General features: G+C 45.2%; 2 protein-coding genes across 3 annotated transcripts; both read right to left on the reverse strand.

The window, feature by feature from the left end:
• Nucleotides 1-481: 481 nt before the first annotated feature.
• On the reverse strand, nt 482-5,876 carry LOC130928124 (fibrinogen alpha chain). 2 transcript variants are annotated; one of them, XM_057854349.1, is made up of 5 exons: nt 5,483-5,876; nt 2,542-2,716; nt 1,344-1,527; nt 1,112-1,257; nt 482-1,030 (listed from the first exon to the last, which is right to left on the reverse strand). In XM_057854349.1, exons 1-5 carry the CDS (start codon nt 5,566-5,568, stop codon nt 740-742), a joined length of 882 nt encoding a protein of 293 aa, XP_057710332.1. In that variant the 5' UTR covers nt 5,569-5,876; the 3' UTR covers nt 482-739. The 2 variants fall into 2 exon arrangements, with proteins under 2 accessions (XP_057710332.1, XP_057710333.1); XM_057854350.1 differs by lacking the exon at nt 2,542-2,716 and having other exon boundaries at nt 1,344-1,522.
• Nucleotides 5,877-6,029: 153 nt separating this feature from the next.
• On the reverse strand, nt 6,030-10,940 carry fga (fibrinogen alpha chain). The gene is made up of 8 exons (XM_057854346.1): nt 10,776-10,940; nt 10,600-10,704; nt 10,350-10,533; nt 10,136-10,281; nt 9,979-10,077; nt 9,750-9,896; nt 9,113-9,656; nt 6,030-6,721 (listed from the first exon to the last, which is right to left on the reverse strand). The coding sequence occupies exons 1-8, from the start codon at nt 10,905-10,907 to the stop codon at nt 6,114-6,116; spliced, it is 1,965 nt and encodes a 654-aa protein (XP_057710329.1). The 5' UTR covers nt 10,908-10,940; the 3' UTR covers nt 6,030-6,113.
• Between the last annotated feature and the right edge of the window lie 179 nt (nt 10,941-11,119).

An 11,119-nucleotide genomic window follows, 5' to 3' on the forward strand; every position in this document is an offset into this window, starting at 1 on the left:
ATTCTGCGCAGAACTCTTGGCCAAACTCTCTCCATCTGTAGACAACATCTCTGACTGTTGATTGATGAACATCTAGACTTTTAGAGATGTTTTTGTATCCTTTCCCTTTCGCAGCTTTATACAAATCAACAATCCTTGATCGCAGGTCTTCAAGACAGCTGTTTTGACCGAGCCATGATGCACATAAGACAATGCTTTTCATCAAGACAATTCTGACCAGGTGTGTGTTTTATAGTGGGCAGGGCAGCTTTAGACCACTCATCAGTGATCAGGAACACACCTGAGTTAAATTGTTTGGTAAAAATTGGTTTCAGTTGCTCTTTAAGTCTCCTTAGGCGGAGGGTTTACTTACTTATTTTTACCCCTTCTGTCATTGTTTGCATGCTATCCACATAAAAATATGAAAACCTATAAATGTTTGGGTGGTTTTAGTTAAAGCAGACACTGTTTTTTCATTTGCGTGATTTTGACAAAGATCAGATCACATTTGATGGCGATTTTATGCAGAAATTTGAGAAATTCCAAAAGGTTCAGACATTTTATCACACCACTGTATATGAACTACAATTACTGATAATAAAAATATACATTATTTGATTTTGTGACGCATTTACAGTCCGGGGAGGGGGGCGCCAAAATCTTTATACTTAGTTACTCGTTGAAAATATTGCATGTAAAGTGCTATTTGAAAAGTCTAGAAAATTCACAAAATGAGGAAAAGTCCTGGTTGATTTTTATGCTAGGAGTCGCCATTTTCCACAAAGATCTGGTTTTTCGGAATGTCTTCAAATTGGGTGAGAAGCTCTTTCTGGACGGTGGGGATCCACTTGTAGGCTTCGGACGGCAGCGCAAACTCTTCCAGAGAGCGCACTGTGATTTGCGGGATATCTTGTGGGGCCTTCTTCTTTCTCCGGCTATATGTCTCAGACACGTCGGCCAGAAGCGTGTGGTAGTTGTGGTGATCGACGCCAAGTGCTAGCGCCGTCCTGCAGGAGCCCTTGCACGCTCGCAGTTTCATGTCTACGTCCACCTGGTGAGCAGTGAGGCCAATAAAATACGATTTTTGCAATTATGCTAACTGTAACAACCCTCTCCGAAAAAAACAAGGCACCTCAGCTCGCCAAAGTTCTTCCACCTGCTGCCGGACTCGCTCGTTCAGCTGCTTCAGCCGTCTTTGCAGCCGCAAGGATCGTTGGCGCAGCGACGTTAGCTTCCTCGCTAGCTGAGCGCCGTCTTGCACCAACTTTAGCTCCGACACTGCAGTGAAGCCAAAGCTTAGTATTAGCATTGTAAGTTGTAGCAGTAGCTGCAAAACTATCAAGTCAATTAGTGGCTGGTTTCACCGTGTCGGATGACCAGGACCTTCCTGTGGCGGCGGTAGACATCGGCGACTTTTGCCATCACATTTTCAAGTGAACTTTCCGACGTCCTGGCCTTGTTGCAGACTTCATAGATCTTCGCGGCAGTGTCTGAGTCAGTCTGCGAAAGGGCGGCCTGCAAGCGGCAACCGGATGGACACTTCCTGTCCTTCCAGTGGGGAATTAGGACAAAATATTCAGTAATTTTCGGACTACTTTTCCCCTCATTTTGAATCCTGCGGCTTATAGATCAGTGTGGCTTATTTGTTGATTAATTTGGGTTAATAGGTAACATTTTATTCGACAGCGGCTCATAAGACTGCCATAAGACCGTCACAATTATGACATGACACCAAGTCCGGATCTAGGTTTACCCACCAGAGTGGGCACTAAAAAATCTTGAGGGGGCACCCCCAATGCAGGCTTTTTTTTTTTTTTTACCCTCTGCATTTCTCCGGGCTTGGGACCGGCGCTAGTAGGACACTGGCTTGTGTCCAGTTGAGGCTGTATTAATTTTTGGGGGGTTTATTTGTTTTTTGTTTTGTTTTGTTTTTTTCATTCATTCATCTACTTATTCTCGCAGTCGGCGTGATGTCACGATGACGTCATCTCGCATAGCAACGTGTCGCCATTTTGAGATGGGGGCACGCACAGGTAAACATCCGTAGATAAACGTCTGAAATTCAAATGATTCAGCTGTGTTTTGCGTCTTTCTTTTTTTCATAAAAACGTCTTAAACATGACTTATTATTATCACGAGTCACTGCCGACAGACAGACAGAGGAGGCGATACAACTTAAAATTAGCGTGTATTAGCCTGCAAATCTGCCCATACAAAGTCGCAGCTGATAGCTGGATAAACAATCCAAAGGAATTGCCTGCAGTGGAGTTCGGAAACATCTAGAGCTACCTCATAAAGTCCCCCAGTAAGTTGACCTTTATCAATTACGTGGAATACGTACTGTGTGGAACTAAGAAAATACGGAGTGATTATTTGTGCCGTAACCGGTAATTTGCCTCCAAGCGTTTTTTAGCCGTGAACACGTCACGGCAAAATAACCAATTCCCACCAGGCCAATAATATACCGATTGACCGATCAGAGCAGTTCACGACAAAAGAAAAATAACGCTTTGCGAGTTGTCGGTTACGGTAATAATAACCAATCGATTAAAGTTTACTCACCAGTAATAAAATGTCCATGAATGGTCCACGGAACCGTCTTTTTACTGTTCCTCGATTGTTTGCTTTTGGCCATTTGCTTGTCCTTTTCTTCTCACGAGGAAGAATGAAGAACTTCAAATGCAGCTCCGAACTCTTCCTTGTGTGACAACCCGCAACACGGCAACTTTTAGTCATTCTGACGGAAAAAAAGACCGCCAATAAGACAAAAGTTCAACACGTTTGTACTCGTGTTTTGCCCTCATTTCAATATGGCGACGCTTTGTTGTGGCTGGTGACGTCATTAATGCTCGGATGTCCGACTGCGAGAATGTGGAGGAGAGAGAGGATAACAAACGAGGTTGGAAAAACAGCTTGTTTTGGTGATTGCTTGTTCGGCGTGGTTGCGGCCAACAGTAACCGTTAATCCTGCAATAAAAAAGTAGGTGAAACCAACTCTCCGTGCGTTCTCTATTACCAGTGCGACACTACAATAGATATTCCCAACATTTTGAGTTGGTGGGCACGACTCACGTCTGGGTGGGCTGTGCCCACCCCGGCCCCCCCATACATCCGACCCCGCATGACACTATCATGGGCATTAATGAATTCTTATGACAGATATCATTAAGTGTCATACCGCAAATTATGTCACTAACGACATTTAAGTCCAGCTCAGATCTTTTATATCCATTCAAAAGTGAGATAATTTGCCGTATGACACTGTTGGAGCAGTGTTTTGCTGAGTGACGTAATGTGGAAGTGCCGCCAATATGGGCGATGACGTCACCACTATGCGCGTATAAATCAATGACTTAATCAGCACAGGTGTGGAACACTGGCGGATATAGTTTTCAACCGCATCGCAACACATGTGACCGCACGCAATGCAAATACCGCACGCACGCAAACGCACGAGTTGCGTGTATATTGTTTTGTTTTGTTTGAAAGTTTGAAGACGCCAAGATCGCATTTTGTTTCCTTATTTGACCACACAACATGACTATGGTCTGAATGAGCACGATTAGCTTGACTCATTGACAATTTGGCACCCTGGATTACCATCGGCCACGTCGTTTTGTCTGATCCTGCCGGCTGACGTCGACACATGGTGAGTGCGCGTTGAAACATTCCTAAACCAGCGTATTATTGAAAATTGTCAGAACAGACACTAAATGACATCTGTCATAAGTTTTCATTAATGCTCATGGCAGTGTCATGTCATAATTATGCTTTTATGACAGTCTTATGGTGCCACTGCCAAATAAAGTGTTACCAAATACCATAACTAGCTAAGAAATAATTGGCACAGCACGTGAATCTTGATTGTTATTTACATCTGTAGCGCTGCAATGCATGCTACGAGGCATGTTGGATGACAACAGTGTTGACAGCAGGTGGCAGCAGAGTTTGGCTGTCTTCCCCAAGGGCGCAGTGATGGCCAAATTGAGCTTCTTGAAGCTTTGCAGCCAATTGGTTCAAAGCTTCATGGTGGTTCATTTGCTCTTATTAGAGCATTATGGTGAAGCTGTCAAATAAAATGTTGCCAAATACCATAACTAGCAATTAATGAAATGATTGTAACAGAAACAAAAGATATAATTAGCACACAACATGAATTTTGATTGTTAATTAAATCTATAGCGCTGCAATGCATGCTAGGAAGTATGTTCAACAACAGTGTTGACAGCAGGTGGCAGAAGAGGTTGACTGTCTCCCCCAAGGGAGCAGTGACAGCCAAATGAAGCTTCTTGAAGCTTTACAGCCAATTGGTTCAAAGCTTCATGGTGGTTCATTTGATCTTATGACAGTCTTATGATCCCGCTGTCAAATAAAGTGTAACCATATACCATGAATAGCAATTAATGAAACGACTGGAACAGTAACTAAAGAAATAATTAGCACAGAACATTAATTTTGATATTTATATCTGTAGCGCTGCAATGCATGCTAGGAGGCGTGTTAAGACAACAACAGCGTTGACAGCAGGTGGCAGCAGAGGTTGACTTGTCTCCAAAGGGAGCAGTAATGGCCAAATGAAGCTTCTTGAAGCTTTGCAGCCAATTGGTTCAAAGCTTCATGGTGGTTCATTTCATTTTATGACAGCCTTATGATGAAGCATAGACTTCAAATCTATGTTATGAAGTCTATGGATGAAGCTGTCAAATAAAATGTTACCAAATACCACAACTAGCAATTAATAAAACTACTGGAACAGTAACTAAACAAATAATTAGTTCCCCAAGGGAGCAGTGACAGCCAAATGAAGCTTCTTGAAGCATTGAAGCTTTGTGACCAACTGGTTCAAAGCTTCAAGTAGCTTCAGCAGGTGGCAGCAGAGGTTGACTGTCCCCCCAAGGGAGCAGTGACGGCCAAATAAAGCTTCTTGAAGCTTTGCAGCCAACCGATTCAAAGCTTCATGGTGCTTCATTTGATCTAATGAAAGTCTTATGATCTCGCTGTCAAATAAAGTGTTACCATATACCATAACTAGCAATTAATAAAACTACTGGAACAGTAACTAAACAAATAATTAGTTCCCCAAGGGAGCAGTGACAACCAAATGAAGCTTCATGAAGCATTGAAGCTTTGCGGCCAATTGGTTCAAAGCTTCAAGAAGCTTCAGCTGGTGGCATCAGAGGTTGACTGTCCCCCCAAGGGAGCAGTGACGGCCAAATGAAGCTTCTTGAAGCATTGAAGCTTTTCTGCCAATTGGTTCAAAGCTTCATGGTGCTTCATTTGATCTTATGACAGTCTTATGATGCAACTGTCAAATAAAGTGTTCCTGGTTAATAGCTTTTGGTGTAAATATGATCCCATAGTACAGTGAGGCTTATCTATGAACAAATGACGTTTTCGTGTCAAATTTGCTGGATAGCTGCTTATAGTCAGGTACGCCTTGTAATCAGAAAATTACGTTACAAAAAAATGTCATACGGGGTCCCGAAACATTTTCTGTTCTTACCCACTCGCTACTGGAACACGGCGGAACGTCCAACCGGGCAGGACAGCGTCGTTCACCAGGAAATAGGTCGGACTGTCGCCGGCCATCTTGGATGCGTGGATTCACGCACACTGTGGGCGCAAAGTAAATATGTGGTCAGCAGCTTGTCCAGGGTCCAAGGACGCCATGTTTTTTTGCTTTTGGAAATAACACCATGCACTGAGTGCCGCAAACATGAGTTACCCAACCTCCTAGCATATACAGTTGCTTGCGTTATGGCGGCAATATTTACCACTGGTGTGAGCATTTAATAGCAGTTTGACCTTTAAACTTAATTAAAGCTACATATATCCCCACTCATTTTCTTTAAAAATTGGAACTGCTTTTAGTGTGCGTTTGTGCCACTTTTAAAAGAAACAGAAAGCCATACACTGAATGTCTTGGGAAAACTAAACTACTGAATCATTGAACAGGGACAAAGCTGTGAAAGATTTAGTGGAGTTTATAGTCAGGGTATGTTGCTTTCACCAATGAGAATCCCGCGAACACATGCACAGGGCAGACAAGGTGAGCATTGATTCTTTATTGAATTCAGTGCAGAACATTCTGGAATCATTGAAAAGTCAACAGAAGCAAATGTCAACACAGGAGGTCACAACGTGGCAGATCGCACAAACATTTGAACGCTCTTGGGCCTGACAGTGCCCCACACGGGGCCAGTGCCTTCATTGAGGTTGGCCGCCTGGCAGTCATTATACCACCAGCCCCCGCCGTGTACCAACGCGCAGTTACCCGCCCCCGTGTCGTGGTCTCGGTCCCAGGTACTGAACTTCATCTTTCCGTGTGACGCCAGGGCATCTCCCGCGTTGCCGCTGTAGCCGGAGATGCGTAACGGGTAGCCCTCCACCTCGGAACCTACGCTAACGATATATTCCGCAGTGGTTACGCCCCCCTGCTCGTCCCGCAGGTCCACCCTAAGCAGGTTCTCCCCCTGGCTGGTCAACAAGTGAAGATGTCGGTTGCCCAGCCACATCTCCCCCCTCCCTTGCGCGTCCACATGTCCGAAACCTTCTCGGTACTCGGCCCAAGTACGGTTGAAGTCGAGCGAGCCGTTCTCTCTCTGCTGGACTAACAACCAGCCCCCCAACAGTCCTTCCTGCTGGCAGTAAACTGACACCGGTGCGGCTGCCTGGGACACTTTGACGTTAAACACGCCGTTGCTTTCCCCCTGGGTGTGCTTGTGGAAGATATCCACGCAATCTGCAACACATTGTTTTTTTTTTTTCAATTTCCATAAAGGTCAACACCGAGACTGAAGAACAGAATTAGAATGTCTTGCTCTACTCGCAAAAAGTTAGGGGTGTTGAAATTTTAGACTTTGGGCTGTCAAACTCAAAGGAAACACGCCTGTGCTATCTGAATGCTAACGCACTCAATGAGAAACTCAAGACCAAACAATTAGCATCCATGTGGTGTGGTGACTGCTAGCCATCCAGAACTGTAGAAAATTGAGTGTTATAACATCTGGGACAAATCCCATCAAATACTTTTACTTTGTCTTGACATAAGTATTTAGTCAACCACCAAGTTCTCCTACTTGAAAAGATTAGAGAGGCCTGTAATTGTCAACTGGGTAAACCTGAACCATGAGAGACAGAATGTGGAAAGAAAAAACAGAAAATCACTTTTTTTTTTTTTAAAGATTTCATTTCCAAATTAGAGTGGAAAATAAGTATTTGGTCACCTACAAACAAGCATGATTTCTGGCTGTCAACGAGGTCTAACTTCTTGTAACGAGGTCTAACGAGGCTCCACTCGTTACCTGTATTAATGGCACCTGTTTAAAATCATTATCGGTATAAAAGACACATGTCCACAATCTCAGTCAGTCATGGCCAAGACCAAAGAGCTGTCGAAGGACACCAGAGACAAAATTGTAGACCTGCACCAGGCTGGGAAGACTGAATCTGCAATAGGTAAAACGCTTGGTGTAAAGAAATCAACTGTGGGAGCAATTATTAGAAAATGGAAGACATACAAGACCACTGATAATCTCCCTCGATCTGGGGCTCCATGCAAGATCTCACCCTGTGGCGTCAAAATGATAACAAGAATGGTGAACAAAAATCCCAGAACTACACGGGGGGGCCGAGTGAATGACCTACAGAGAGCTGGAACCACAGTCACAAAGGCTACTATCAATAACACAATGCGCCGCCAGGGACTCAAATCCTGCACTGCCAGACATGTCCCCCTGCTGAAGCCAGTACACGTCCAGACCCGTCTGCGGTTTGCTAGAGAGCATTTGGATGATCCAGAAGAGGACTGGAAGAATGTGTTATGGTCAGATGAAACCAAAATAGAACTTTTTGGTAGAAAGTCAGATTCTCGTGTTTGGAGGAGAAAGAATACTGAATTGCATCTGAAGAACACCATACCCACTGTGAAGCATGGGGGTGGAAACATCATGCTTTGGGGCTGTTTTTCTGCAAAGGGACCAGGACGACTTATCTGCGTAAAGGAAAGAATGAATGGAGCCATGTATCCAGAGATTTTGAGTGAAAATCTTCTTCCATCAGCAAGGGCATTGAAGATGAGACGTGGCTGGGTCTTTCAGCATGACAATGATCCCAAACACACAGCCAGGGCAATAAAGGAGTGGCTTCGTAAGAAGCATTTCAAGGTCCTGGAGTGACCTAGCCAGTCTTCAGATCTCAACCCCATAGAAAATCTGTGGAGGGAGTTGAAAGTCCGTGTTGCCTAACGACAGCCCCGAAACATCACTGCTCTAGAGGAGACCTGCATGGAAGAATGGGCCAAAATACCAGCAACAGTGAGTGAAAAGCTTGTGAAGAGTTACAGAAAACGTTTGGCCTCCGTTATTGCCAACAAAGGGTACATAACAAAATATTGAGATGAACTTTTGGTATTGACCAAATACTTATTTTCCACCATGATTTGCAAATAAATCCTTTAAAAATCAAACATTGTGATTTTCTGTTGTTTTTTTTTTCCACATTCTGTCTCTCATAGTTGAGGTTTACCCATGTTGACAGTTACAGGCCTCTCTTAATATTTTCAAGTGGGAGAACTAGCACAATTAGTGGTTGACTGAATACTTATTTGCCCCACTGTATGCAGACAAACTGCAGCTTTTGCAATATGTAAAAAGGTTGTCCGCCCGACTGCCTGCCTGAGTGGTCCACTGTTCAACAAAGTCAAGGCAGCCCTGCCCTGCAAACACTAATTGAAGCAATCCAACCCTGTGGTTTTGCGAGTGTGAATGGGAAAGACTAATGAGGACCATGGTGCTAACAAAAGATATGCTGATTAGGGTCAGATGATCCTTCTCTGGTTACAAAAGTGATTTGTATCAACTGATACAACCTTGGTAGTTCTAGTGTTAATGCAATGGATATCTTTAGTGAACATGAAGCAGTGAGTAAAGGGTTGATCTTAGGGTTTTAAAAAAGATTTATGCAAGTTCTATTCATTTTCAACAGCAAACATGATCTGACATATTGCGAGTTCTTAAACTTGTATTTCAAGGTACCACAGTACCTCCTTGACTTCTTGCGAGTAGTGCATTTTGTATGTACTGCTGACGATTAAGGCTAGCAAAACCTTACTCCAGGTCGGAGCTTGCGGTACCTTTTCCCGTGTAATCGATCTTGCGTGTGACCTGCACTCCCTGCAAGCTACGAGCATGAGGGTCGGGAACGTCGTCTTCCGTGTTGTCGCTAAAGAACTTTCCCAAGTCAAAGCCCACTTCGGCGAAAGGCTGCGAGAAGCCCGTTTTGGAGTCCAAGTGGCTTCCCTTGACCCCGCCCGCATGAAAGGTCTTGATGTCGGTGGAGACGTGACTCACGCCGGGGAAGAGCGAACCCAACCCTCCTTTGGTGCCGGTCACCACCCCGCATTCGGGACCGCCCTGACTGGTCTGTACTAGCTTTTCCACCGGGCCGTCATCTGTCATCACCGTGGTCTTCTTGACAGAAGTCACGCATTTGGTGAAGTCGACAATCGGGGGACTGGGCGTGTCTTCAAAGTCGCCGGTGCCGAACGAGCCTCCTGTGAGGTCAGTGATGGACTTGGAGGGGCCAGATGAAGAGGTGGAAGTACCTGGAACTTTGGAGATGGTTGCTGGGGAGGAGGGGGAACCTTCTGTCTCAAGTATCAACTGGAACGATTTCACCTAACCAGTGAGGAGAAGATGGCATCTGTCAGACTAGATTCGCAGGTATTCCACTCAAAGATCATCACATGCTGAAAAATGAAGTGTCCTGACCTCTTGGAAGACATCTTTGAAGCCCAATTTGAAATTGGCGCCCTGAAGTCCTCCTTGCGACGCTTGCTGCAGTGGCAAGCTTCGCATCACTTCCATCTGGCGTACCAAGTGGATGTTCTGAACTTGCTGAGCTTGGAGCTGATTTATCTGGAAAGCAAGTCGGAGGAATGATAGCTCGTATTTCTGGGGAGTGAGAGGAACTATATTTCCTAAGTATAAAGGTGCTCACCTGTTTGTCCAGAACCACGTAGCTGTCATGGTCCACCTGATGCTCAGAGTAAGACTTGCAGGAACCTTTGCAGGAGCGCAACTTGATGTCAATGTCCACCTGTAGGGCAGGACCCTTAGGAACTGATTTTTGGTAATCGCCACAAAGCGAGGCTCACCTCCAGCTTCTGCATATCGGCCACTTGATCCGTCACCCGGTCACGGAGGGCCGCCAAGACCCTCAGCTGCCTGTCGATCTTCACCTTCATGTCGGTGATCCTCTGGCGGAGGTTTTGAGCCAAGTTGTAGTAGCGGTCGTCTTGACCTGAGGAAGGAAGGCAAATTTAGTCATCCTTGACCAAAATGGTCCGAAGTAGGTGCGCGGGGACTAACCGGAGTTGAGGATGAGCTTCTCCTTCAGGTAGTCGTACGTTTGCTTGGTCACCTGGTCGGCCTTGTGTTGCCCCTGTTGGTTCTGCTCTAACAGACTGCGAATCTTCTCAATTTTCTTTAGGAGGCTGTGATCCTGGTGTTCCATCAAACCTTGGATCCTGCAGCCCGATGGGCACTTTGGACCCTGGTCACACACGCAGCATAAGTTGAATCAAAAGCTTTGATTCAACTCCTCTCTCATAACACTTACCCAGTCGTCGTCAGTGCAGAATGGCCACTCCTTTTGCGTGGGGCACTTCTCAGATCTGGTGTTGGGCACCACAGGCCGTGCCCCCCTGGGGTCTAGCCCTTGGGCCTGTTGACATTTTGTTTTGTGGAAATGTCACTTGACATTCAAACAATTTGAAAATTTTGCCATTTTCTTACCAGTGAGACAGCGCATAAGAGGCCGAAGCAGGCCAGTAAACTTGGTCGTGGCATCTCGTCAAATGTTCCAAAGTTACTGAAGCTCACTGGTTTTGAAGCCTGAACCGACACCCCCCTGCCCCCGTCACGCATGACTCAAACAAGGTTGAGCAAGCCGTTGAGGGGACGCCGACCTTTTGTGTGGCTGCACTTTGTACATAAACATGGACTGTCACTTACCCGCAATGAGGACACCCAGACCGTAAAGTGGAAAATCATGTTTGGTACCTGGACTTACACAACTTGATCCAACGTGACTGTCACATCGCATTTATAAAGACAATTGATTATTTTACAAACAGAAC

Source organism: Corythoichthys intestinalis, chromosome 13 (assembly GCF_030265065.1).
Source record: "Corythoichthys intestinalis isolate RoL2023-P3 chromosome 13, ASM3026506v1, whole genome shotgun sequence".
Taxonomy (NCBI): Eukaryota; Metazoa; Chordata; class Actinopteri; order Syngnathiformes; family Syngnathidae; genus Corythoichthys; species Corythoichthys intestinalis.